We start from the raw sequence: 27441 nt of genomic DNA on the forward strand, positions 1-27441 counted from the left end.
ATCGTATATCGATAAATTTTTGGAATTTTTTTGTTTAATTTCATATGAAAATGTCTCAAAAAGTTTGAAAAATTATTGTCCGTTTTTTCTGTAGCTGGCAGCGGCAGCGCCGTCCCGCCGCGAATGGGACTTTCGTGAAGATTTGAACATATTGGGTTAATAAACTATCGATAGACTTATCGATTAATTTCAAACAAGAGAAACGATACGAAAACAGCAACATTTTTGGTTATTTGTATTTGGTCGAAACGTATTTTTACTTTAAATTGATTTGATTTATGACACAGCCAGAAGATGGGCCAAAACTATCGATAAACTAATCGATTAATTGCAAACCAGAGAAACGATACGATAACAACAGCAGCTATAATTTGTATAAAACATTTCCGGATATTTGTATTTGATTGAAACGGAGTTCAGATTTGATTTGATTTGATTTTTGTCACAGCCAATTGATGGGGCATAAATTATCGATAAACTAATCGATTAATTCAAACCAGAGAAACGATACGATAACAACAGCAGCTATAATTTTTATAAAACATTTCCGGATATTTGTATTTGGTTGAAACGGAGTTTAGATTTGATTTGATTTTTGTCACAGCCAATTGATGGGGCATAAATTATCGATAAACTAATCGATTAATTGCAAACCAGAGAAACGATACGATAACAACAGCAGCTATAATTTGTATAAAACATTTCCGGATATTTGTATTTGATTGAAACGGAGTTCAGATTTGATTTGATTTGATTTTTGTCACAGCCAATTGATGGGGCATAAATTATCGATAAACTAATCGATTAATTCAAACCAGAGAAACGATACGATAACAACAGCAGCTATAATTTTTATAAAACATTTCCGGATATTTGTATTTGGTTGAAACGGAGTTTAGATTTGATTTGATTTGATTTTTGCCACAGCCAATTGATGGGGCATAAATTATCGATAAACTAATCGATTAATTGTAAACCAGAGAAACGATACGAAAACAACAGCAACAATTCTTATCCAAAGTTTTCGGATATTTGTATTTGGTTGAAACGTGGTTTAGATTTGATTTGATTTGATTATTGTCAAAGCCAATCGATGGGGCATAAATTATCGATAAACTAATCGATTAATTGTAAACCAGAGAAACGATACGAAAACAACAGCAGTTGAAATTGTCATGCAACGAAACGGATTTTAGATTTGAATTGATTTGATTTATGACATAGGCAGAGGATGGGGCATAAAATATCGATAAACTTATCGATTAAAGGCAAACTAAAGAAACTATACGAAAACGGCGACTTTTTGATTTGTTTGAACTAACAGACAGCAGGTAAATATATTCCCTGTAGATTTCAGATTTTGTAATCAATCTGTAGGATTCGAATTTCGGCACGCCGAAAAGGACACAGAATCCTTGATGGTTCTATGCAAAATGCTCAATTTGATCAGTTGCCACTGTCAAAACGAACCAGCGAGTATATAGTATAGACATATATATGTATATAAATGTATAGACTTATCCTATTCTTAAAAAAAAAAAAAAAAAAACTATTCTATCTACCATGCGAATATTCTAGCTTAGCTTAATCTAATTAGTATTTAGATTAGTATTTTTTGTTTAGTCATATTAGCTTAACCTAGTATTTAGTATTTTTTGAAGTCATATTTAGGATATATACTTATTTGCGTGGCTAAGCCACATTCTGATTTTGATTTGACCCGGCTCCATCGTTGTTTCCTCCGATCTGCTCCAGCTGTCCCGCTCTATGGTTTGGTTCCCTCAATATACAATCAGTCTATACCTCAGTTGGACACTCACTTCTTTTAGATGACAAACAAATCGCTGCAGCTGGAGGAGTTGCGCCTCTTCAAGTTCCTCTTGAAGCGCAACACGGTGGCCAGAAAGATTCGCGTCCGAGTCGTCAGCTTGGTGACCACCTTTCGGTTGCAATCGGTGACCCCGTTAGAGTCATCATCGTCATCATCGTCATCAGCATCATCGTCGTCGACGTCGTCGTCGTCGTCGTCCTCGAAGTCGAGGACTCCATCGAGAGCTGCGCTCGAGTGGCGTCTAGCTGCTGCGGCTGCAGCGGCTGCCGCGGCCGCCGCCGAGGTGGATGGCCCATTCTCGTTGAAGTTGGACCGGGCTCGACGCTTGCGGATGCCCGCGGCCAGCTGCTCGAACTTGCTGAGTGCGCTGCCAGAGGCACGCGGTCGGTGCGAGTCGCTGCTGTCCTCATCGTCCAGCTCGCTCTCGCCCATCCGCAGGATGTTCTCCAGGTTGAGGGCGCGCCGGTTTGCCCGGCGCACCTGTTGGCTGCGCGCCGCAGCGGAGGTGCTCGGCTCCATGCCCAGATCCTCATCGCTGCCGTCGTCATCCTCGCTGCGGCACATGCTCATCTGGCGCACCATGCGTCGGGCCGGCAAATGCATGTGCCGATGATTCTGTATTGTGCTCTGCATATTGAGACGCTGCCGTTCCGAGTCGCTGAGCAGCCGGATGCGCTGCGGATTGAGCTTCACCTGGGCGACAATGCCCACCAGCAGCTCGTCCACGTTATGGTCCAGTCCCGAGGAGGTCTCAATGAATTTGCAGGCAATTTCCTTGGCCAGCTTGCGGCCGACTGGAAGAGCAGACATGTCGAGCCTGTCTCGGTTTTAGGTTAACGATTGCCACTCACCTTGACGCGATACCTCGCGATGACGCTCCAGGTCCGTCTTGTTGCCAACCAGAATGGCGCCGCGAGTCAAAAGCATGTCGTTCTCCTTCAGGTAGGTCAGCACCTTTTCGGCTGCCTTGAAGGTGCCCCGATCCACAACCGAATAGACCACCACAAACAGATCAATGTTGTATGTGGCGCAGAAAGCCTCAGTCTTCAGTTGGAGAACGATTACGTTAACGATTGGAATAAAGCAATAAAAGAAGTTAAGCCTACATCCAACTTTCATTTTTCTACCTATTCAAACTATTCAAGATTTCTTCATCGAACATCTCGTTTAGAAGCTTTATTCATATCATCTAAATACTCTTTTTATAGTCCTGTAATAGTTATTATAGTTATCTCATAACGAATGTAACGCTTGGATCGGGACATTTCCGACTTAATACTTTATACATAATTGAACAGCTTCTGAAGCCAAGTCAAGCCCTGTTTCTATGCTAAAAAGTGCCTCAGTTTTAAAGCTGTCCTCGTGACACTCTCGGATCGAGCGACTATATCATATGGATATAGAAACGATCGGTCGAAAGCGAATGTTTTTCCATTTTAAGCATTAAGTAGTACAATTAACTACTGCCCAGCTGGACACTTTCATTAATAGATGTTGACACTATTAAGCAGCCAAATGCGCTATTCAACACTTAAGCGGCAGTGCTCAACGTTTTGCTACACTGACGAGTCAGGTCGGATCGGACAACTACATTATATAGAAACTTTCGGTCGAAAGGGAAGTTTTTTCCTTAGAATTAGGTACAACACATATGTATATACTGCCTAGCTAGACATATTTATAAATAGATGTTGACACTATTTAGCTTTAAAATGCGCTATTCAACACTTAAGCGGCAGTCCTCAAAGTTTTCCTACACTATACGAGTCAGGTCGAGGTCTGTGGGACTGCGCGCAAAAGTAGGCAACAGAAATTGTCAATGCAATTTTGCGCCACACTTTGCGACAAAGCACACACACACACACACAAACACACACACGCACAGCATGTGAGCAGTGTGAAGAAAAGACGTTTACAACAATGCAATGTGCTTTGGCCTTTTAGCAGCTGCTAAAAAAGTGTTAATGACATTTGACAAAAGTGTCAGCCAACAACTCCCATACATGTGTGTGTGTGCGTGTGTGTGCGTGTGTGTGTGTGTGTGTGTGTCTAGAGAGAGAGAGAGCTCTTAGCACAGAAAGCGTCGATGTCTGACCCACTCAGCCTCAGCAGAGCTGGGCCGTTATACTCACCGACATCTCACAGGCCGGATGATCAATCATTTCCAGGTCCGTCTCAATGTTGTCGACCAGCACGGAGACCGTTTTCCGGCCGTAGTCATCATCTGTAGGGGTGGGGGGGAAAAGCAAACAGAGAGCAGCAAATTAGCGCACTTCAACTTCAAGTTTTCATCTCGAGTAGTTGCCGTGATTCGTTCCAGCTGAAGCACAACTTAATCGGATTAAAGTGCGCATACTCAATTTATTCTCATAATATTTCTGTGCATATATATTATATGCTATTTATTTTAGAAGTGCGTACTCGAGATTGTGCAATCAGTTCGGTTTAACAGAAGCCGCCACTCGAATCAGCTAATTTGGCGGAAACTGTACTCGAGTGTAGCTCATTACTGCACTATGCAACACTGCGCGTTGTCTCAGTGTTGTAATAGTATTTGAAGCTCGCAGCTCGCAGCTCGCTTATGAAAATCCACGACAAGTACGCAAATGAATGCATATGGATATTCACAATATCAAAACTCTTTAATGGCCAATTATGAATCGTCAAGCTGTGCGTCATTCGATTCGTACAGGTTGACTGCAAAGTCTTGCATTTATTTAGATGCCAATTGATTGAAAAAATCCTTTGCCCCATAGTCTCCACATTTTGTGCATATAATATATATTATTTTTTCTATAAGTGCGTACTCATCAAATTGTGCAATCAGTTCGGTTTAACAAAAAAATAAAATTGCACTCAAGTGTAGCTCATTACTGTACTCTGCAACACTGCGCGTTGTCTCGGTGTTGTAATAGTACTTGAAGCTCATTCACAATATACAAACTCTGTAATGGCCAATTGTGAATTGTCATGCAAAGTCTTGCATTTAATTAGATGGCAATTGATTGGAAAAAGCCTTTGCCCGGCTACTTAACACAAATTGAGTTAATTATGGAATTGGCCGGCCCAAAGGCGCATTAAAGCTAAATGCCAGCAATTAATATGCTCATCTATAGGAGCCCATTGTTATGCAGTTCATATTATTGGAATTCCGGAGAACAACTGTTCGCTTTCCGTGAAAGGACACTTCCATTGTCTGTTTGAAACCCCGTCGAGAGCCGCGGGGCACTTGCATGGCCAAATATGGTAAATGGTAAATAGTAAATGGAATCGATCAAAGCTGCAATGCGTCGGTTTTTCATTCCCTTTGTTTTTTTCCTATTGAAGCGGCATATGGAGCGGGGGTTGAGAGGCGGCAGGAGTGGAGTAGGGCGTGACCGCATAAAAAGCGCGTAATCAATGTGATTTCATTTTGCCAGGGGAGTTAAATGTCGCATACAACAACAACAACAAAAAAGGCGTCGTAAAGTGCTGCAATCAAGATATGTGCGAGTCACCCAGATCCTCTCCTCCACCTCCAGCTCCAACCCCGACGTCTCGCCCTACTCTTGCAACTCATAGACCACCCGCTGCAACAGATACTGCAGGTCCTTTGGGCCAAGCAATGCAGGACTCTTTCGATTGGAGTTTTTTTTTTAGCTGCCCTCCACTCCGCCCGATTTGCATGTCGCAAGCAATTTGCACAGAAATTGAATGGCAAACACTAAAACAGCATTTTGTTGGCGGCTCCTAAAAGCATGCTGCAATTCGTCTCTTTGTTATACCCTGTACTTAACGAAGCAGCAATGGGGTTCTGAGCTAGTACTGCAAAGATGTCTGAACTAACTGACCAATCGGAAAAGGTTTTGTGGCTTGCGCATCGGATTAGCTAGCGAGAGGTCGCCGGTTCAACTCAATTGTTTTCTTGTACTTATCGAAGGAGCAATTGGCATTTAAGCTAGTAGAGCTTAATTAGAAGGAGAAGGAGTATGGCTTAGTTATCTGAGCGATGGATTAGCTATCGAGAGGTCGCCGGTTCAACTCAGTTGTTGTCAAAGAAACAAACAAAAAGAAAGGCAATAGGAATGTAATCTTCAACATAAGTTTTACTCCATTCTGATCAGAACTAGCCTCTGGCTTATGTATCTGCAATTCGGATAAGCTAGCGAGAGGTCGCCGGTTCAACTCAATTGAAAAAAAAATCAATAGGAATAGCAATTAGAATGGAATTTTCAACATTATTTATATGCCAGGTAACTTCTTCTGATCTGATCTAGATATTAGATATTAAAGCTGCATTAAGCCCATTTCAACCCGAACATTCGTTGATGTCGACCGGATCAGAGAACTATATCTTAGGTCCTTATGAGCCAACTATTGGGAAATCGATTAATTGTTACCCCATTCAGAAAGAGTTTTTTTGTTGGGAGATATTACTTTTTGTAGGTTGTTTTTTTGCGTGTTTTGCGATTAGTCATGCAGCTGACAGGAGCTGGACTCGCAAACGGCAAAGTCATTCGAGTGCAATTACCAACCAATCCAGGGCAAATAATAAATCTAAGCTGATAATCTAAGCATGAAAGCATATGTGTGGAAATTTGTTGTGGGATGTGAATGGATAACAGCATAAGGGAAGAAAAAAACTGTGAACAGGTATCGGATATGTCGCTATTTAAAGAAATCAGATGTTCTCCTTACCGAAACTAATAAATATGAAACACAATGCTAATTTGCAAAACTCGCTGCAAACTCTCAGTTTCAACTGAAATGTCAAGGTTCATATATTTATCTACGTAAATGGATGCGTACAATGATGCCTTGACGCAGATGCTCGCAGCATTGATGTCATTTATATTCGCAGCGCGAGATATTATTGTGTATTGTAGGGGGGTGGGTGGGTGGTAGAATTCACATTCACATTCACATTTTTTCCTATATTTATTTTCGATTTTATTTTTTCGCGCAAACTCTTAAGACGTCAATGCAGCTTGCGCACACGTGCGCACACATGCGGACAAAGCACGCGGACAAACACGCGGACAAAACAGGTGGAGGGATACGCCCACTCAGACGCCCACGCCCACTCACAGTCCCCCCCCCCCCCCCCCCCCCCCCCCCCAAGCCCACTTACGCCCAGTTGAAACGACAGTTAGTCTATGTGCATTAGTGGTCAGACCCGAACATGCAATGGCGTGTCGCATGCAGGGTTAGAACCAGCGCCCTCTCGCTCGCTTGCGTGTCCGCCGCTGAACACAAAAACTGACATATTGCAGAAAGAATAAACGTGTAAAATGTAAAGAAGTTGACTCGAATCTAACCGATTACACAATGCTCTGTTCGGAGTTCAATAATGCCTCAAAAATTGCCTAAAATTAGATAGCTTCTAAAACTGTAAGCAGTGGCTTTCCAACTGTGAATGAGAATCTGCACAAAGTTGGCAAAATTTCGACAAGTTCATAAGCTTTGGGCCTAACAAATTGCCTAAAATAAGATAGCTTCTAAAACTGTAAGCAGTGGCTTTCCAACTGTGACTAGAAAGTTGTCAAGTCCAGCTACAGCTTCTGTAATAAGCTGAGGATTTCCCAAGCTGTGGCCACCTTTTGAGCTGTGCTTTTCTAGGGTATATTTAGCGTTCCAAAAGAACCACAACAAACGAACCGTAACCACGCCCTTTTACATTCAGAGAGCAGGGCAAACAAGAAAAATAGACAAAAATACGCTAATGCTGGTGCTGCATAAGCTGCAGCTCTTCATTGGAACTGAAGCGAACGGCATTTGATGTGACAGCCAAAACGTAATTCCACTCGGACTTGGACACTTGGGCTACGGGCGAAGGTTGAGCATCGAGTGGTGTATTCAGGTTGTGGCGTCTTAATTAATGGTTAGTTCTCCAAATGGATTTAATTGAAAGCTGGTGCAAGCTAATAAACTGCAGAAAGTTGAAATAATTTCCAAGCTTCACGAACACATGGAACCCAATCAAGTTTGGGGCAGAAGCTAAATGAATACATTTCGGCAACTTTTCTACAGCGACAAATACATTTGCCATTTCTTGGAAAAAAACAAGGTGCGAGGCCGACTGAATTTGCATATACCCTGTACTCAGATAGCTTCAATTTAACTAAGCCGAATTATGCTGGGAAATATTCCTGGTCTGAGGGCCAGGCCTCGCTTCCATACAAAATCCAAAATCTGAAAAATTCCTGCGAAGGATATGCGAGAGCCTTTTGTCATTTTGGCAAAGAGCGCCTATTGCCTATGTCCTCTGACGAATTCGATTCGACTATCCGAATATTCCCACAAAAATATTCCTGCTCAAAAATCTAGCCTACAAATCGATTTCAATGGAAAAATTTGAGTAACCAGGAAAAAATCGGAAAAATTCTTGCGAAGGATATGAAAACAGGCAATGCCTGTAGTCATACGAGGCTTTTTTTGCGAAAAACCTAGCCAACGAATCGACAACACTCGATTTCAAAGGAATAATTCGAGTAATCAGGAAAAAATCTGCAAAATTCTTGTATACGAGATATACGAGAGCCTTTTTGACTGAGAATTGAGACAGGAGATGCGTGCCTATACCTTTACGCAGACGAATTCAATACGAGTTGACAAAACAAAATTCCTTTATTCAAAAATCTAGCCTACAAATCAACATCACTCGATTTCAATGGAAAAATTTGAGTAACCAGGAAAATATCTGTAAAATTCTCGCGAAAGATATGGAAACAGGAGACGCCTGGCTCTGCCTTCACTCCGACGAATTCAATTCGAATTTTCAAATATTCCCAAAACAAAATTCCTTTATACAAAAATCTAGCCTACGAACCGATATGAATCAAAGGAATTGTTCGCGTAACCAGGAAAAAATCTGAAAAACTATAGGGTATAATATACGACGGCCTTTTGCCTTTGCCTTTGACCTAGAATGGACACAGAAGATGCCTGCTTCTGCCTTTCTTCAATCCTATTTTCCTTGAGTACAGGGTATTATGAAAACAACACCCGAGCAGCATCTCAGCAACTGTCGCATTTGCAGCTTGTTCAGTTTATGTGCGTTAAACGTACACCAACAATAGTCCCTGGTGCTCGTTGGCACACACTCACACACACACACACATACACACACGCTCAGACAAAATGCAAGCAGGACAATAAACGTTGCGTGTGGCATAAAGTTGCTTTGTTGCTGCAGCTGCAGCAGCTACTGCTGTTGCCTCTTTGACTCAAGTGCTAATTAAAAGTTTGGAAGGGGTTGGGGGATTTCATTCTTGGCCCGGCTGCATGCCGCATGCTGTTGAGGCTTTGGCTCGGGGCCAACAATGCGGCTGGCAACATTTGCGACGTGCAAAAATTTCGCATGCCCCAGTGCCATTTGCAGCTCCCAGCCATGTTCACGTCCAGGCTCCAGTCCCTTTATTCCTTCAGTCATATATCATTCGGTGGGCGCCCCCAGTTTCCCCCAGGACGGACTGGACGGACAGGACGGACACGCAGTGTGCGTATCCCTTGCATGCACTTCCGACATGTTGGGCGGGCTTTTAGGTCAGGTCAGGCCCACGCCAGGACACGTGTGCGTGGTGCATGCATTAGCCAAGTGCCGGCGACTAACTAATTGCAGTCAAGCGCTGAGCAAAGCCAACTAATCAGCTTAATAAAAAACAAAAAAAAAAAAGGAGAAAAAACACAGCTAAACCAAATATATAAAAGCGCTTGTCCCGACTGAGGGTTGCGATTTCTTTTGTGGCCTCAAAAGAGCGCAGGGCCTTTGACAGCAAAAAGAAAAGCTGGACAAAGTTGTGGACAAAGAGGCAGGTTGCCAGTTCGAGTCCAGTGTGCCTAATTAGTTATTACGCAGTTAGACATACGAATAAAAAAAAATAAAAAAAAAACATAAATGGGTAGCTGACAAATATAATTGAAGCTCTATTAAATTAAAGCTCATGTATCTCGTTTGGATAGTCAACTAAAAAAGCTTCCCATACCTAAGTCTAGAAAGTCTGGGAATCGAAATCCCGTAAGAACAGGACAGAAATTCATATCTGAAGGCTTCAAGCCGCAACGGAAACAGAAATGGGAAGCGGACAATCATAATTAAAGTTCCTCCTTATATCTTGTTTGGATAGTCATCCACAAAGCTACCTATATGTATTTCTTGGAGGTCTAGCAAAGTCTAGGGATGCCTAGATGCCCGTGAACACGGAACAGGAATTCATATCTGAAGGCTTCAAGCCGCAACGGAAACAGAAATGGAAAGCGAACAATCATAACTAAAGCTTTTCTTGTTTCTTGTTTAAATAGTTAACCACAAGGCTTCTATACGATATATATATCTATATGTATATCTGAAAGCCTCAGTCCGTATTATGTTTAAGTCCGGACTGGACTTTAAAGGCCGAGAGTCCTTGTCTGCGAACTGCGCAATTTGTTGCCCGGTTAGTCGGTCAGCAATGAAGCATGTTTTTATTCCACATCTATTTATAATTGAATGTAATCCTTTTTAATAATGGGTCGCAAATGGCTGAAACTGTTTTTAAGCGGTTTCCGGTCCGGATGGTATTAACAGTCCAGCCCAGCTTAAGTAGCTATCGCTGGCACGAGCATTACCTGACCTAATCCCCACCCCCTCTGGGCGTTGCAAAGTTGGCCAAGTTAATGAAATTAGCAGCGAGACGCTTTTCATATTTTATGAGTTTGCGGCGCAATTAAAATGCAAATGCGTCTGATTAAAAGCCACAGAACCAACCCGAACCCGAACCCAAACCCGAACCCGAGGACCCCAAACCAAATTCAAAGCCAAAGCCAGATCCAGGTCCAAGTTCATTCTGGGAACACGCAAAGCTCTGGGATTAGACAAAATGCTGCCTTTTGACACGTGCCACTTACCCAGACTCAAATCGTAGGCGCATATGTAGTCCGAGGTTGTGAACTGATATGTTAACGTTGTCTTGCCCACGCCGGATCCGCCTAGCATGGCGATTTTATATGCCGGAATCTCCACCTCAGCCGCCTGGCTAGTCGCCTTTGGCGGCTGCGACGTCGACGCCGACTGCGACGTCGACGGCTGCTGCTGCTGCTGCTGTTGCTGCCGTTGCTGCTGTTGCTGCTGCTGTTGCTGCTGCTGCTGCTGCTGTTGGTTGTAGGCCTGTTGCTGCGGAGCGTGCGAATGGTCGCCCTCGGCAATGTCGCCCGAGGCATTGCTACACATGAAAAGCAGACAAGAACAAATAATTAAAAGCCTATAATCAATAATTTACAAATCCAATAAGGTTAAAGGCAAGGCCAGGACTCGAAAAATTCACTCAACTGCCATCAATCTTGCTGACAAGCGAGCGTGTGTCCGACTAGAAGATACCCTCGTACATTCAGTCACAAAACAACATTAATTTCCTCTTTTTCTGCCAGTCCCATACTTTGTCTTGATGGACTTTATTTATTATCAGAACTTAATATGGCATACAGCTGTTTGTATATGCCCGACCTCTAGAATTCTCTGCCTTTATAATCTCTCAGTATCGATATTTATCGATCTTATGAAAATGAAGGAAGTTATCGGTAAGCACTTAATTCGATTGCGAGCGTAAGTATCTCAATGTATAGATATAGAGACGGAAGGAAGATCTGGCATGACTATATAAGCTGATTCCAAATTATCGATTTTTATCGATCCTATGAAAATGGAGGGAGTTATCGGAAAACTCTTAATTTGAAATTGAGATACAAAAACGAAAAGAAGAACTGACATAACTAGCGTTTATAATCTTTGAGCTAGGAAATAACCTCTTGATATCGATATTTATCGATCTTATGAAAATTATCGGTAAACTCGTTCTTATGTATCTCGAAATTGAGATAAAAAGACGTAAAGCCAGAACTAACATGACTTTATATCAACTAATTCTGATCAAGAATATATATAGTCTCTGGAAATGCTTGCTTCCTTTATTCACTGTGCGAATCGGTTAAGTATACGCCCAGTTATTCCCGTGCATGTATTTATGGACAGATATGTTGTTAATACCGTCAGACATTTGATGCGAAGGTATTTATTGTTGTCGGAGATGTCCGCCTATTTAAGGAATTTGATTTTACGATTTTATTGGCACTGGCTGACAATAATAACAAACGGGCAGAGACGAGATGACAACGGCGGGGCCGTGTAATAACAATAATAAGCAGGGGTAGGAGAAATGAAAATGATAAAATGTTCAGGTGGGCGGTGAGCAACAATAAAAGCGAAGAATTCCTTTGTGAATGCAACACGAAGTCCACGCGCACAAAAAGCAGGAAAACCGTCTCTGCTGTTGTTTTGTGTGGTGCAAAATGTATGAAATTAGTAAGTGTGTGTGTGTGTGTGTGTTTGTGTGTGTGTGTGTGAGTGTGCTTGTCATTGTTGTCGCTGCCTATGAACTTTGGCCTGCGCCGCTTTATTGTCATTTTATAAACAATTTATTGCAGCGACTCTCTGAATAACTGAATGCCTAACATTTCGCACTCGCATTCACACTCACATTCACACTCACATTCACACTCGCACTCAGAATCCCCCCTTACCTGTTGTGACGATCCGCAGCGCTGTGGGAGTTGCCGGTGCCCGCCGATGTCACCGAATTGATCGAACGTGACCTGCGACTGCTGTTGTGGGAAAAAAAAAAGGAAAACAAGCAGAGAAATTGAATTAACCAAATAATCAATTATGTGTGTGTGTGTGTGCCTGCCACGCCCACTTACCGTAAAGAATCGCCCAGATTGCAAACGCCATGCGAGGTTATGCTAAAGCTGCGCAAACGATAATAGTCCACATCCGCATCCGGGCCACAGTGAATAGCCGACCGACGCGTCTCGGCCAATCGCGGCTGCACAACATCCAACACATCCAACACATCCAACACATGCAACAAAAGCCGATTATAAGACATATTCGACGGACTCTGCCGTGATTGCATTAGCAGCACACAAAAAAACTATACCAAACTAACAGGTACTGCTTTCAGATTCGCTCAAAATCAGTCGAACTTAAAACTAGCCGGAAATTCAACCGAAAAACAAAGAATTCTCGAACATGAGCTGGAGTAGTCTAGTCGACCTTACTCTTGGATTTCAATGGGATTTCAGCGAGTCAAAGTTAGTTATCGTTGATGGGAGCTAGACCAGATAAAAGGACCCGTGTCCAGCCTTGCGTACACACTTCAATAAATCAAATTGAATTCAATTATTAATAGCAACAATACGCCTATTCATTTGGTTCGAGTGTAGTCAGAGTGCTGTCCCTTTTGGGACGCATGTAGTTGGGGCTTTGTTATGGCACGAAATACATTCGTATCGAGGAGTTGGCCAGCGGAAGGAACGCGCCACAAGGGCGTCATTAGCAAGTGCTTATGTCTAATCCACCTGGCCTGAACATTATTACTCATTAGGTTTTTACGGCTCTTAGACATAGTTGCGCACTTAAACCCTTTGCATTGCCTGTGAACCCGAGCAGTCGATTTTGGGCTATTTTGAGAGTTCGAACCAGCAAAAAGACAACAGATATTACACTAAAACGAGATGAGAATAATAATGAAGAGCTGGATATACTTGAGTTCTGCCCGTAAGCGTCTTAAAACTCGGTCGATGATGGTTACAAATTTTCGCAAAACTCGATAAATATCGATTTCCAGCTTTGGTTGACTTTTAAGACCATACTCGACTAAGGATACAGCTTGAATTTTGTATATTTAGTTACAGGGCGTTTGTCAGGCAACTATATTGCTTGGCGAAATTAACAATTCAGTCAACTGTGAGCAAATGTAGTGCATGCTGCCAAATATGAAAGGAACAAATGGGATACGAAAAGGCGCGATCGCTAGAGCTGGAACTGGAGTCGGCAGAGTGGATTACTAATGGTGCGTCGTTAGGGCAACTTGTGAGCCAACCATTTGGCAATGACTAGGCAACTGTCAACTGTCTCGCATCGTCTCGGCTTTCAGTGCGGTATTTTGCCCGCTTTGAAGCGGGCCAAATGAGGCCGAGCAGGTGCTATCGAGATACACTCAAGAAATATGTATCTATATATATATATATATATATATATATATATATATGTGTGTGTGTGTGTGCACTAGTTCGCTTGAATTTATGCTAGGACTATGGCAACAACTAGACTATGGCCCAAGCCCCACACATCATTATTCGGCTGCGACTTCCTGTTGCTCAACAATCCACAACGAGGGACTGACATTCATTGTGGGTGTGCGCACTCCCACACACACACACACACACACACACCACCTCCTAGGAGGAAGGGCTTGTTTATCTGGTATGCAATTATCTGGTCGCTGCAGCTAATGTAATTAGTTTGTGAAATTGCTCGGGTGAAAATTGTGCAGCGCGTGCGTCGCGTCGCGTGTGAGGCTGAAAAAACTGCAGCCGGCGCACAAAAGTAGGCAACACAAAATGCAAATACAGCAGCTGCGCCACAGGAGTGCGAAGGGACCGAGGCCGACATGGCACCATGGGGAATTTTACATGTTTTTGCAGCAAAAAAAAAAATTAATAACTCAAAGATTAGGGTAGCTCTCGAAGGGTGGCGAACTTTTAAATCCCTTCGGGTGCGTTTGCTTTGGAAAAAGTCGTGAACACAAATTGATGTCGTGATCGAAAGAGCTAATTACATATTGTATGTGACAGCTGTTATCTGTTCTTGACAGCTGTTATCTTAACATGATTAGTTTATGTTAACATTTTATGCCTTTAACATTAAAGTTTGATGTGTTGAAGAGCTGTTCTTTTAACAGGATAGAGGTCTGTTAACATTGCATGCACGTAACAACAAGGTTTAATGTATTTAAGAGCTGTTATCTTCAAAGGATCGAGTTTCGTTAACATTTTATGCATTTAACATTAAGTTAGTTAACATTTTATGAATGTAAGTTTGATGTGTTTGATGTGCTTTACAGGTACAGTTATCTTAACAGAACCGGGTAACAGCATTTACGTCAAGTAAAATTTACTTAAATCAAGAGTTTTTCATTTAAAAAATTAAAAAAAAAAATTCGTTTATTGCCAGCAAAACGGAACCGACTTCCCATGGTAAATGCAGCAGCATCTGGGGTGTTAGTGTGGGTGAATTGTGTTGGAAGAATGGGCAACAGGGGTAACTGGGACATTGACCTGCCAGCGCGGGGGACAGGCAGGCATAAAGGCAGGCTGCCACCTTTCAACTTTCTAGTTGACATTTTTGGGCAGAACATCAGTATTGATTTGTATGCACATATGAAATTCGGTGGCTGCAACAAAATTTATGCAACACTTTCCATTGAAACTGACAACTGGCAAATGGCAGCCGGGCAGACGACAAACGACAGCTGGGACCGTAGTTTGTGTGTCCCTGGCCGCAAAATTTTCGGTGGGGGCCCCCAAAAAGGAATCAATGGCAAACACGTAGCGAGCGAATGCCGCTGGCAGCCCGGCGAGTGCCATATAAATTGCACAAGTTGAAGCCAGAAGAATGTCAAGCAGGTGTGTGTGGCACTCCGGTAAAAAAGGACTGTGGCACTGGCTGCAAAAACTTGTCTACTGCAACGATCTGCCCGGCGCCCGAGGTCCTAAGCCGTGCGGCTGCACTGCACCCTGGAGGCGTCTCACTTTTGTGCATACAAGAATGCGGAATTCTCAATTGAGGCTGGGCACACGCAAGGGCAACGAGAAGCAGCCGGGTTTGAATGCGTGATTCGGTTTGGGTTAAAAATCTTATACCCTGCACCCATTCAAAAGGGGTCGAATGTTTTTTGTTTAAGCGTATGTGACAGGCAGGAGAAAGTGTTTTCGAGTTTATAACTATTTCTCGATATATTTTCCCATTTTCGGAATATCGATAAATATCGATTTTAAAACGGGAAAAAGAAGCAAAGAAGAAGAAGAAAGTGCAGCAATTTAACTACAGTTAGGTACAGGGTACATCATAGTCGGGCACTCCCAACTTTAGTTATTTTTTATTTCTTTTTTGGCAATAAGTTGAAGTGAATCCAAGTGCAAACAGCCAGAGAAATCCCCAGGAAATGTTATGTTCAGATACGTGTGTGTGTGTGTGTGTGTGCGTGAGTGTGTGCTCTTTGGGATTAACAAGATAGACAAGTATGTTCCTTAGTACTTTTGTGGCTTGTTCCCTGGAGCTTTGTGTGTCGCAAAATAAAACAGAAGGCGACATTCTCGTCGAAAATGCCGCAGGAACTCGTTCTGCGCCCACTAAATCTAGCGATAATCCCTTAAAAGTGGCAGAACTGTGATGTAATTAAGGAATTACTTAATTACTTATCACAAGTTGGTAATTGAAGTGATTGGGTAAGAGAGGTAACTGAACGGACAGTTAGGATCATTTAATAATAGTTAGTGATTGAGTAATTGAATTAAGTTGAGTAATTGGTAGAGTAATTAAAGTAATTAAGCGTGATAAGGAATAGCTTAATTGGGCAAGAGAGGTAACTGAACGGACAGTCAGAGTGATTTAAAAAATTTTGATAGTAATTAAAGTAATTAAGCGCGATAAGGAATTACTAAATTACAAGTTGGTAATTGAAGAGGTACGGCAAGAAATGTCATTGAACGGATAGTCAAAATCATTAATAACTGTTGGTTATTTGGATAATCAAATTGAGTAATTGCGAGAGTAATAAAAGTAATTAAGCGTGGATTATTCAGCATCTAATCTCTAGATGCCCTTACCTTACGACCCTCTGCTGGCATGCTGGAGGTTCTCAGACGCTGGCGTTCCGCCATGCGGTTGCCATACTGGACAGCCGCAAAGTTTGCGGAACTGCCATGAGCTGCCAGTTGTTGTGCTGTGGCGCCGGCTCCAGCTGAAGGTCCGGCTGCAGATTCTCCGACGCCCCGTTCTCGGTGCTGGCTGCTGTGTTGTTGTTGTTGCTGTTGTTGCTGTTGTTGTTGTTGTTGCTGTGAAATCTTTGCTTTTGGCAAAGATGAGCCCAGGAAGTCGCTGGAATCGGCTGTCGGAGAGTCGGTGGCATCGGGTCCACTGGTTGTTGTGTCCTCGGCGACAGCCGCCAGCGCGCTGCTGGAGCCCAACAGGCATTTGTCCAGCTCATTGACTGGCAACTGCCCGTTGGACGCGACTCCTCCTCCTCCTCCTCCTACGGCTCCGGCTGCTGCATATTGTGGCGACACTGCGCCTGACATTGCCTGCTGGAAGGTGAGCACGGTGCAGCTCTCAATGCCGCCACGCCCGAGCGGCGATTTGGCTAGGCAGGCGCGCTCCCTGTAATTAGAAAGCACAGCGCACATAGTCGACGACCCACCACGGTTGATAGTCGATGGCCGGACAGTTGATGGTTTATAGTAAATTGCGTTTGCATTCAAAATCGGGTTGGCAGAACTCGCCGGTTATGCAGCTCATTCAATATGCGATCGCATTGCGTGCAATTAACTAAAATCGCGTGTAAGCAGGCTAGCAGGGAGTAGGTGCTACATGTGCTACGTGGTTCGATCTAAAACTACATGATGTCCGTAACGTTTCGGCCTTTGCTGACCAACAATTCAACTAGCTGACTGCATTTCATTGATTTGCCAACATTTAAATAGCTTTCTAAAAGCATATTTCATGAACTTTCAGTATGAATAACAAATTTTTCCGGGCTTTTGAATGTTTCTTATCGTTTCACAATTTTACAGCCAATCATACCGATAGGAATAATCGGTAATTGAATCGATTAAGGCAATCGCTAATCGATTGAAATTTTTTTTAATTTTCATAAAACGTGTAAGTAGACACAACTCTACAGCCGGGCATATCGATCTTACGAAGATCGATATCAAATTAAGTATTCTCCATATTTTTAAGTTGGGTAATCTATAGGATATTTAAAATTGATTTTTTCCATAATAAGAATTCTTTGTGAAAAAATATAATAGAGACACAACTTAAAGGCCTATTAAATCGTTAAAACCAATCGATAATTCGAGCATATCGATCCCCTTGAAAATTTCACAAACAACGATATCGAATAACGTATTCCATAATTGAAATTGAGTAACCGATAGAATATTAAAAATCAATTTTTTGCGAAAAAAAGTAGAATACACACACAACGTTAAGGCCAATTAAATCGATAGAGAAACTATGGATTTGTGCATATCGATCCCCTTTAAATTATAACGAACAGCGACATCGATTAAATCGATAGATTATTAAAAATTAATTTTTTCGATAACAAGAATTCTTTGCGAAAAAATATAATACAGACACAACTTTAAGGCCAATTGAATCGATAGAGAAGCAATCGATAATTTGGTGAAATCATTTCCGTTTCAAATGTTAAGAATCGAGAAATCGATTAGAATAATTTTGAAAATTATGCACTAGATTTGTATACAAAGAATTCTTTGCCAAAAATACATGTAATACGAACACAGCTCGAATGCCAAATTCATTGTGAGTAGCAATCGATGAGAGGTTGCTTCGCATTTCTGTGCTTTGAAATGTTGAACGGATTTTCGCAGCCAAACTTTGGAGGCGTTCACAAATTGTTGTACATCTGTCGATATGGTTGTGGTTGTGCTTGTAAGCGTGATCGTGGGCGTGATCGTGGACGTGGGCGTGGTCGTGATCATGGCTGTAGCTATATAGTTGTGGTAATTGTTGTTGTTGTAGTCGTTGTTATTGGTGTTTACATTGCCAATGTTTCGGCTGGGCTGTCGGTAAACTTAGTTGTGGAACTCTGAATGGGGATATGGGTAATATATGCGGTCTAATTTTGGGAATGGTGCAAATATGAATATACCATATCGTGCTCCTACCTGTTACTGTTACTGTGACCGCCACGCTGCTGATCCTCGGCACCGGCGATACTGTTGCGACCGTGGCCGGGATCGGCATGCAGCAGCATGCTGTTGGCCGCAATCGTTGAGGAGCGACGTCTATTTAAAATGGGCGACATCTGTGCTCGCGTGCTCGGCTACAAGTTTATAGATTGGTTGTTAGGATAGGAGGAGTTGCCGGCATTAGGTGCTCGCAAGGGGCTGGCGCTGCTTACACGACTAGAGCCTGGAGCCAGGCCCGGTCCCGGCGGTCCTGAACCGGCCATTGCATTCAGATAGTCCCCATAGCTACTGCGTGTTGCTTGCGTCGATGTGCTCGGCTCGTCGGTCCATTCCTGCTCCTGCTCCTGCTCTAGCTCCCACTCCCGTTCCCGCTCCCGTTCCCAATTATATGGCATATTATAGCCAGCTGCCAGATGTTGCTGCTGTGGCTGCTGCACATTATAGCCGTAGGCGGGCATGGAGCTGGTGCTGGAGCCGCTCGCTGCATTGCCGTACAAATTGCCGTGACTGCCCATGCCGCTCTGCTGCTGGACGCGCTGCAGCGCCGACTCCCGCGTATGGTAGGCGCCCAATCCCCCATGTGTCGGCGGCGTCGGCAGTAGCCGATGTACGTGCCCATGTCCCGATGTACCTGGATGCTGCGGCATTATCTGCTGCGAATGCTGTGGAAGCTGCGGAAGCTGGGAATACGGCGGAGGCTGCGGGAGCTGGGAATGCTGCGGGAGCGGGGAATACTGCTGTGGCTGCATTGGGTGCATCTGCTGTTGATGCTGCAGATGTTGCTGCTGCAGATGATGCTGCTGAAGATGTTGCTGCTGCAGATGCTGCTGCTGCAGATGCTGCTGCTGCAGATGCTGCTGCTGCAGATGCTGCTGCTGCAAATGCTGCTGCTGGAGATGCTGCTGCGGCATAAGCTGCTGCTGTTGGTGCGGCTGCGGCTGCTTCAGTATGGGCTTGAGCACATTGTAGGCCAGCTGATGCGGGGCCGGCGAGGGCACAGGCCCTGGCGTGCTGGAGCTGGGTATATCGCTCTCGTCACAGCTGGTGTCTGCAATTGACAAAATCGATATTTATACCAACTGCCTGAGCAAATGTGTCTTTATATAAATATTTATAATCGCGAGCACACCCCGGCCTTACCTGTGGCACGTATAAAATGTCTACCTCTATATATAAAACTGTTTATCTTGATTGACTGACTGATTGACTAACTGATTGACTGATTGACTGGCTGATCAACGCATTTATTTGAGGGGTGTTTCACACTGTCTCGGTAGAAATACGATTCAAGGACATTTAAGGCAAAGTTTTAAGTTTGCATATACAACATATGTATGCCTGTTTGTACATACATGTATGCATGTTTGTTTTATATGTATACAAGCATGCATGCATGCGTACAGGTATGAATACATGTCCGGATACCAATATATATGTACACATATACATACGCATACATACATGAATACATACATACATACATACATACATGCATACATGCATACATGCATACATGCATACATGCATACATGCATACATGCATACATACATACATACATACATACATACATACATACATACATACATACATACATACATACATACATACATACATACATACATACATACATGCATACATACATGCATGCATACATACATACAAAAAGAACACAAAAAAAAATACAAAAAAGGCACAACTCAACTGGCTTAGCATGAAAAAGTGCAGAGCCTACTTGAGTTCTTGAGAATCGAGGAGTAGAGCACTTGGTAGAAATTCGTTTTAGTTAAATTTGCAGCACAGCGACAAAGAAGCTTCATCTGCGTTTGGTATTAGAAAACGAACAAGCATGCACACATACATAAACTAACACACACACGCCCAAGCTCACACACACACATTCATACACACACACGCACATTCACATATATACATATATATGTAACTCTTTACGGCTTCGTACAAATTTTTACATGTATTTTGACCTGAGTTAATGTTGTCCGATTTAGATACCAAATTGATCTAGAGGCCAAGCCATGAAAAAGGAGCAAAACCTCGAAAAAATCTGATTAGATTTGTCCAAGTTATGGGTGTGAGAAATTTCGACCTACATATGTCTGTTTTAGGATATTTGAGGGTACTATTTAGAAACTATATATGTATCGCATTCTTGATTGACCTCGGTGTTTATAGTTTAATCTATTCGGAATTCAAAAGAAAAGTGCTTTTATGACTCTAAGTTTGTCTTTTCTTTGGGCAAAGTTTCCAATAAGAGAAACACTTTTGACATGTGCATGCTATACGAGAGCCTAAGCATCAAGTTTCTTGAATCTAGCTTTTATTACATTCGAAATATATTTTGATATTATGAGAATAAGGAGGAGGTATCGGCCAAAATAACAAGCTCATTTGGCGTATGATATATGAAAATATCCATTTGAAATTCCATTTAACTAGTTTTTGTTGTTGGACATTGTCAAATTGACTTAACTCCTTGTACTTATCAGGCATATATATATAGTATACTTAATTTTTTATTCAACAGAATGTAACACAATTTACCCAATTTTAATTGGTTTAGAGTTTAAAAAGGTGAAGCTACTTTCAATTTGAGGCTTGAAAGCAGCCTTGATTTAAATTATCTGACACGTCCGACAATAAATAACATTGGATATTAGGACTAAAGATATTCTATCTATGCTCTATCAAAGAGTTCGAATTGAAACTGTCTTAAACAGAGTTAACATATGACAGCTTTCGGGAAGACAAATACCATGTGTCACACACACACACACACACACACCCACATAGACAGTCGACCAGTTGAAGGAAGAAGACCTCAAAAATGTGGCCAACAACTGCGGCTAACTGTGCTACACTCAAAAAAATAATAATAATCAATTTGTTACATTTTAAAAATTGCCAAAAATGCCGCGAATATTTCTAAGAATTTCCTTTCTAGTCTTTTTTTTTCCAAGCAGTAAACTAAATTTAGAACAATTTTAAACATGTTCTTGAATTGTGGAAAACAAACTTTTTTTTGAGTGTATTCATGGCCTTTGGGCCCAGTTATTGGCCAGCGGGCAGCCTGACAGTTTTGTGCATGTTGTGGGCGTTGCGTTGTCCCAAAATGTGCAGATACACCTGAAATACACACACACACACGCACACACGCACACCGACACACTGACTGGCACACACACACACACACACATGCGGATTCCATGTGAGCTTCTTTTTGAGAAATATGTTTGCCAAGTTGAAGTCAAAGTCAAATATGAGAATGTGTTCAGTCGAAAACTTTGCTGCCTTCATTTTTCAAAGGCTTTATTGCGAGGTCTGTTTACGGCACAACTCAGCCTGTAAACAAAACGTTTTTGTATACCCTGTACATATTGCAAAAAAACAAGGCGAGCATATAATGTTTCGAAATAAGAAATTTTTCATTCCAGAAGCTATCTAGATTGAGTGTAAAGTTATTTTTTGAACTTAAAGCATCATTTTTTATAGGGTAGCTACTAGTCAAACACTTTGGGTGGACACAAAATCGCATTTAGCATAGGGTATCTGCTGATCAAACACTTTGGGTGGACACAAAATTGAAAGCATAACTTTGTACGGGGTATCTGCTAGTCAAACACTTTGGCTAGACACCAAATTTAATAATCTTAGAGCTTTGAACGAGAAAACCAGCTAAAGAAATAACATCAAAAACAAGACAAGATAGCCAAGTTTTTTTGCAGCTAGCAACTGCCGAATACCCTTACCAACATTATTTATTCAATTATTTGCTTTCGCCATAAAACTCGCTCAAAATGTATATTTTATTTTAATCTTGTAACTCTTAAACGATTTGATCCCATTTTAATAACACTTGGCTTGTTTATAAAAAATTCGTATCGGATGGAACGGGTGAATCGTTTTCACTTATGGGCTCGAAAATGCCCGTGTTACATATTGATTGACAATCGCAGAATACCATTTATTTATTTATGTATTTACGATTAAATTTTTGGGCAGCCCCAGAGACTGGCGGCACTGTTAAAGTGTCTGAGGAAAACAAATTTCTAAAATACAAATTTTATCACATAACAAATAGGGGATATATTTGAAATAAGTGCAAGTGCCCGACTAGGAGATACCTTAGAATTCAGCACCAAACACCGAGCTGCTGTTGTGTTCAGCTTTTATTCTAGCTTCCTTCTAAGTGTGAGTGCTCTAGTCGGGTATACTCGACTAGGGGATACTCTGGTACTGAGCTGCTGTTGGAATTAGCTTTTATTCTATCTTGGCATAATATGGCATACCAAAGTGCATATATACTGAGGCCCCAGGCTATGGTGCCCAGAACAGGAGGTTCTTTTTGGTTTTTTTTTTTTTTTTGGAACGGGAGAAGATACACAAGAAGTGCTTTATTTCAAATCGGAGAACTTACACGCCAAATTGTGTGTCCCTAGCTCTTAAATTTCGAGCTAGAATCAAAAATGGGATGTCGTAATCGATTATTATCGTTATCGTGCAGCGTATCGATCTATCGATGAAATATCGATTATTATTAATAGACACTTCAAGTGTCTAGTTCTTAAAGGTTCCATTAGTACTCATTAGTCATTAGTCATTAGTCATTGGGTATGCGAACAGGGTGTGCCCCGTTCGAGCATGCCCAATTGAATATGTCTTTTGTCGTTTCGTCGAGGCCTTGGTAAATGTGATTTTAATGTACTCATCATTTCATAACTGTCAAAGGCATTGCTGGGCTTTCACTTTGAGAGCCTGTCGCATATTATGTGCATTAACTAAGCATGTTCTGTCCATTATTTAACTTTTGATTGGATTCTAGATTATTCGAACAGTTCTGGACAGGCATCACAGCTTCGTGCAAGCCCTTTTTACAAATGCAAATTCCATAATTACAGTTAATACAATTAATTTGATTCCAGCTGAAAGGTAATTGATTTATGCTCAAAAGTATATCTCCCGTATTCTGTACATTTCAACATAATATAATTAAAAAGCTTATTGGGCCATCTACACGAAATTACGTGGATTTAATGATCTGTTCATTTTTCCTAATAGCAATTGATGTTTTTCTCGTCTCCCTTTTGATCCGATTACGCGATGCTTAAGTTCGATGTCAGCCCGGAATTCGCCCACGTAGCCATGGCCCATTCCGAAGGTTCTTTTGATACCCCGTGAAAATGGACTAGAAAGTGTATAATGTTGTGTTTTTTTTTTTTTTTTTTTTTTTGAGTACATGTTTCATGTTACATGTAGGAACAACCGGCTGAGTCGAAAAAAAATTATGTTTTCTATTCGATTACTTAAAATTCTATAAAAATCGATAACTATCGATTATCAGACTATATTTCTTAAGCATATATTGAAGGCTATTGCAGCGGCTAGCAGCATATTTTGTAAGCAGGCAAATTTATGTTTTCTATTCGATAACTAAACATTCCGTTAAAATCGATAACTATCGATGTTCAGACTAGCAAATCTTGGAAACTAAATTTCGGTAGGCGGTTTATCGTCTTACTAGCCACAGCTGAAGTTCAATTTTGGATTGGCCTGGAAACAGGGTATCTCCTGGTCGAGCTCGAGCTTCTTACTTATGTTTCGTTTTGCCATTTGGCCGGTTACATTGTTGGAAGTTGTTTGGGGCCGGTTTTAATCGCGGCCAAAAAAAGGTTCAGTTTGGGTTTAGCTCTTGGCTGGGCTGTTGCAGCCCTTTAATGTTTGTTGTCGTTTCTTGTTATTTGGCGGTTTTTTGTTCGCTCTTCATTTGGCACTTTTTTAAGTTGATGTTTAACTTTCGTTTTGGGCCCAGTTTCCCGTGTGTGTGTGTGCTCGCTTTTATTTCATTCAACAGAATATGTGTATATATAAAAACTTAATGCGCATTATGGTTTTTTGATGGGCATCAAGACGGGCGCCATTTTCTGTTAACGAGCACTCCTCAAAGCTCGGCAAACACGAATTGCCAAAAAAAAAAAAAAACATGAACTGTTTATTCACCTGCGTGTGCGTGTGTGTGTGTGTGCATATTGGTGTGTTTTAATTGAAATATGGATATGGCATCACGCGCACCTGACCTGCCTTTAGTTCCATGCAAAGAATCCGCTCAAGCGATGCTTCCTAACCATTATATGTATATACATAGAGATGTGTGTGTGTTGGTGTGTGTGTGTAGGTGTGTGTGTGCGAGTGCTTTACTCGTAAAGTGAGTGTGTGCCCTGGTCTGTTTGGTAGGTTGTCCTGCACCAAGCCGCAAAGTTGTGGCTGCATGTCGCGCACGTCATAATCATAGTCATACACACACACACACACCAACACACACACCAACACACACACGCACCCACACACACTTACACACACACACACACTCACACGCACATTGAACAATATAAAAATACACACCACATGTGCCTCTAAGCTGGAACGTGGCCAAACACGAAGGCATCGCAACGGGGGCTTATCCACTAGGCGAAAAAAAAAGGCAGCCGCTGCCTAATTAGCCCTAAGCCCTGCAAAAGGCAACACAATGCAATAAAAAAATGTCGGTTGCAGCTGGAATAGCCCCTTCACGTGGGGTCCTAACTAGCTTCTAATCCCTGAAAGCGCAATCGTGCAACAATATCAAACTGACCCTCATCATATCTCGCTTTTAGTCTCTATTTATAGCACTCATTATAGCTTCCCTGTTTTACCTCTCTCCCTCCCTTCCTCTCTCTCTTTTCACTTAAGGCTAACAAGGCTTACAAATTGTCGTTTGTCTCTTCAATAATATAAAAACAGACCCATTAAATATCTAGCGAGTACACTTAATTTTTATCTCTCTGTCGCCATTCTTTGCTGTCTTGGCTCTTTTTTCTATCTCTCTCTTTCTCTTCTGTCTCTCTTTTTCCACTTCTCTCTCTTCTTCCCCTTCTCTCTCACTCTTCTCTTTCTCCCTCTCTTTCCTTGTTCTTACTCTTACCTTCTTTTCTCTCACATTCTCACTTTCATACCTTCTGTCTCTCTTTAACGCTCTTAAACGTCGCCTTTCTATGCGATTTTCACAAGTTGTCTTAAGTTAATATTCAAACGGACCCTCTCTCTCTCTCCACTCCCTCCTCTCTCTTCCTCCTTCCTACTCTTATCTTTTTTCCTCATTCTCTCATTTTCATAGCTACTGTCTCAATTTAACTTAGTTACACCTTCTGTCTGCATCTCACTGCCGCTTTTAGGTCTTTTTCTATATTATATATAAAGTCATCCAAGAGGATGCTCATCAATTAGTAGGTCAGTTTATTTATAGAGCTATATCATTATATCAAGAGTAACTTTTTAATCAATCATAGTTAATAAATGAAACCTCTGATTTTGTATACTTTCTTGGACACTTATCAAAATCAAAAGCCCGCTCAAGGGTGATTTGTCTACCGCTCTTAAATATCGCCTTTCTATGCGATTTTCACAAAATCAAAGTCCATTCTTTTTGGTCATGTGTATGCTATATCATTATCTATATATCTATCCAAGAGGATGCTCATCAATCAATCGGTATGTCAGTCAGTCAGGACAGACCCTTTTTTTGTGGAGATATTGTCAAAAGTAAAGTAGTTTTGGGCACTTACCAAAATCAAAGGCCCGCTCGAGGATGATCGAGTGGCGCGGCGGCTGTCGATCTCTGGCGCCGTCGGACAAGCGTCGAGGTATGATAAAGTTGCTCGCCAAACGGCCGACATTGTTGTCCTCCCCGTCGGGGCCGAGACGCAAGTGTTGCAGCTGCTGCTGCATGTCAACTTCGAGATTCTGTTGATGTTGCTGGTGTTGCAGCTGTTGCTGCTGCATTTGTTGCTGTTGTAATTGTTGCTGTTGCTGCTGTTGCAGTTGCTGCTGCTGCAGCTGCTGCTGCTGCAGCTGCTGCTGTTGCAGTTGCTGCTGCTGCAGCTGTTGCTGCTGCAGCTGTTGCTGTTGCATTTGTTGCTGTTGCATTTGTTGCTGTTGCATTTGTTGCTGTTGCATTTGCTGCTGTTGCATTTGTTGCTGTTGCATTTGTTGCTGCTGCTGCAGTGGCTGTTGAGATAGATTGGCGTTAGTTGGGTCCAGGCTACATTCCTGCTGGACATCCGAGCCCAGGTGTGTCGACGACCTGCGCTCGGAAGAGTGTGGCTGCGAATGGGTGCAGAGACCGTGGCTGCAATTGTGCAGCGAGCCGCTGCAGCTGCGGCACCTATGGTGACGACGATGATGATGATGACTGTGGACGTGATGCACTGGCTCGTCGTCTACATTGATTAGGCTGCTGCTGCTGCTCGAGCAGCTGGTGGAGCCAAGTCCACAGAAACCGACGCGATTAATGCCGGTTGCGCTAGAGCTCAGAGAGCTGCGACGCGCACGATTCAAGCGATAAGAAGCGGAACGACCCCCGGTGTATTCCATGAACCGATGACCATTTCCAGGGCTGACAACAGACGATGACTGACCGTCAGCCATGGTCATGGTCATCGTTAATGTCATGTCACCACTGCTGCCGCTACGGCTGCGGGGAGGTCCCCCCTGTAAAAGAATCTGTTGTCGACGCTGCGATGGCGCCTGCTGAAAATGTGAATTGGAACGGCCAACATGGTGGCTGCGCAGGCTGCCGCCGCAGCGTTGCCGCTGGGCATTCATTGTAATACTGTTGCGTGGAATTACCTGGAAGATGCCATGGCAAAATGGAAAAGAAGCAAATTTCAGTAAGATTTGCAAATGCAAGACGCGTTGCGACATCGATTTTGACACAACGAGCGGGGGCAGGGGGGGCGGGGCGGGGTTTGTGCAGGAATTGAGAGGT

General features: G+C 42.4%; 1 protein-coding gene across 1 annotated transcript in view; it reads right to left on the minus strand.

Moving 5' to 3' along the window:
* Positions 1–1582: 1582 nt before the first annotated feature.
* Positions 1583–27441, minus strand: part of LOC115768435 — a 67053-nt gene continuing 41194 nt past the window's right edge. Inside the window, exons 3-16 of the mRNA XM_030712993.1 lie at positions 26883–27302; positions 26240–26423; positions 19531–19673; positions 18838–19410; positions 18602–18759; positions 18463–18522; positions 16514–17180; positions 12542–12666; positions 12365–12445; positions 10971–11010; positions 10697–10805; positions 3964–4055; positions 2683–2875; positions 1583–2625 (exon numbers count right to left, since the gene is read on the minus strand). Coding sequence (XP_030568853.1) covers positions 1826–2625; positions 2683–2875; positions 3964–4055; positions 10697–10805; positions 10971–11010; positions 12365–12445; positions 12542–12666; positions 16514–17180; positions 18463–18522; positions 18602–18759; positions 18838–19410; positions 19531–19673; positions 26240–26423; positions 26883–27302 — 3645 coding nt within the window. The 3' untranslated portion in view covers positions 1583–1825. The remainder of the gene's footprint in view (positions 2626–2682; positions 2876–3963; positions 4056–10696; positions 10806–10970; positions 11011–12364; positions 12446–12541; positions 12667–16513; positions 17181–18462; positions 18523–18601; positions 18760–18837; positions 19411–19530; positions 19674–26239; positions 26424–26882; positions 27303–27441) is intronic.

This window comes from Drosophila novamexicana, unplaced genomic scaffold, assembly GCF_003285875.2.
Source record: "Drosophila novamexicana strain 15010-1031.04,08,12 unplaced genomic scaffold, DnovRS2.1 tig00001783-arrow-arrow-pilon, whole genome shotgun sequence".
Classification (NCBI taxonomy): Eukaryota; Metazoa; Arthropoda; class Insecta; order Diptera; family Drosophilidae; genus Drosophila; species Drosophila novamexicana.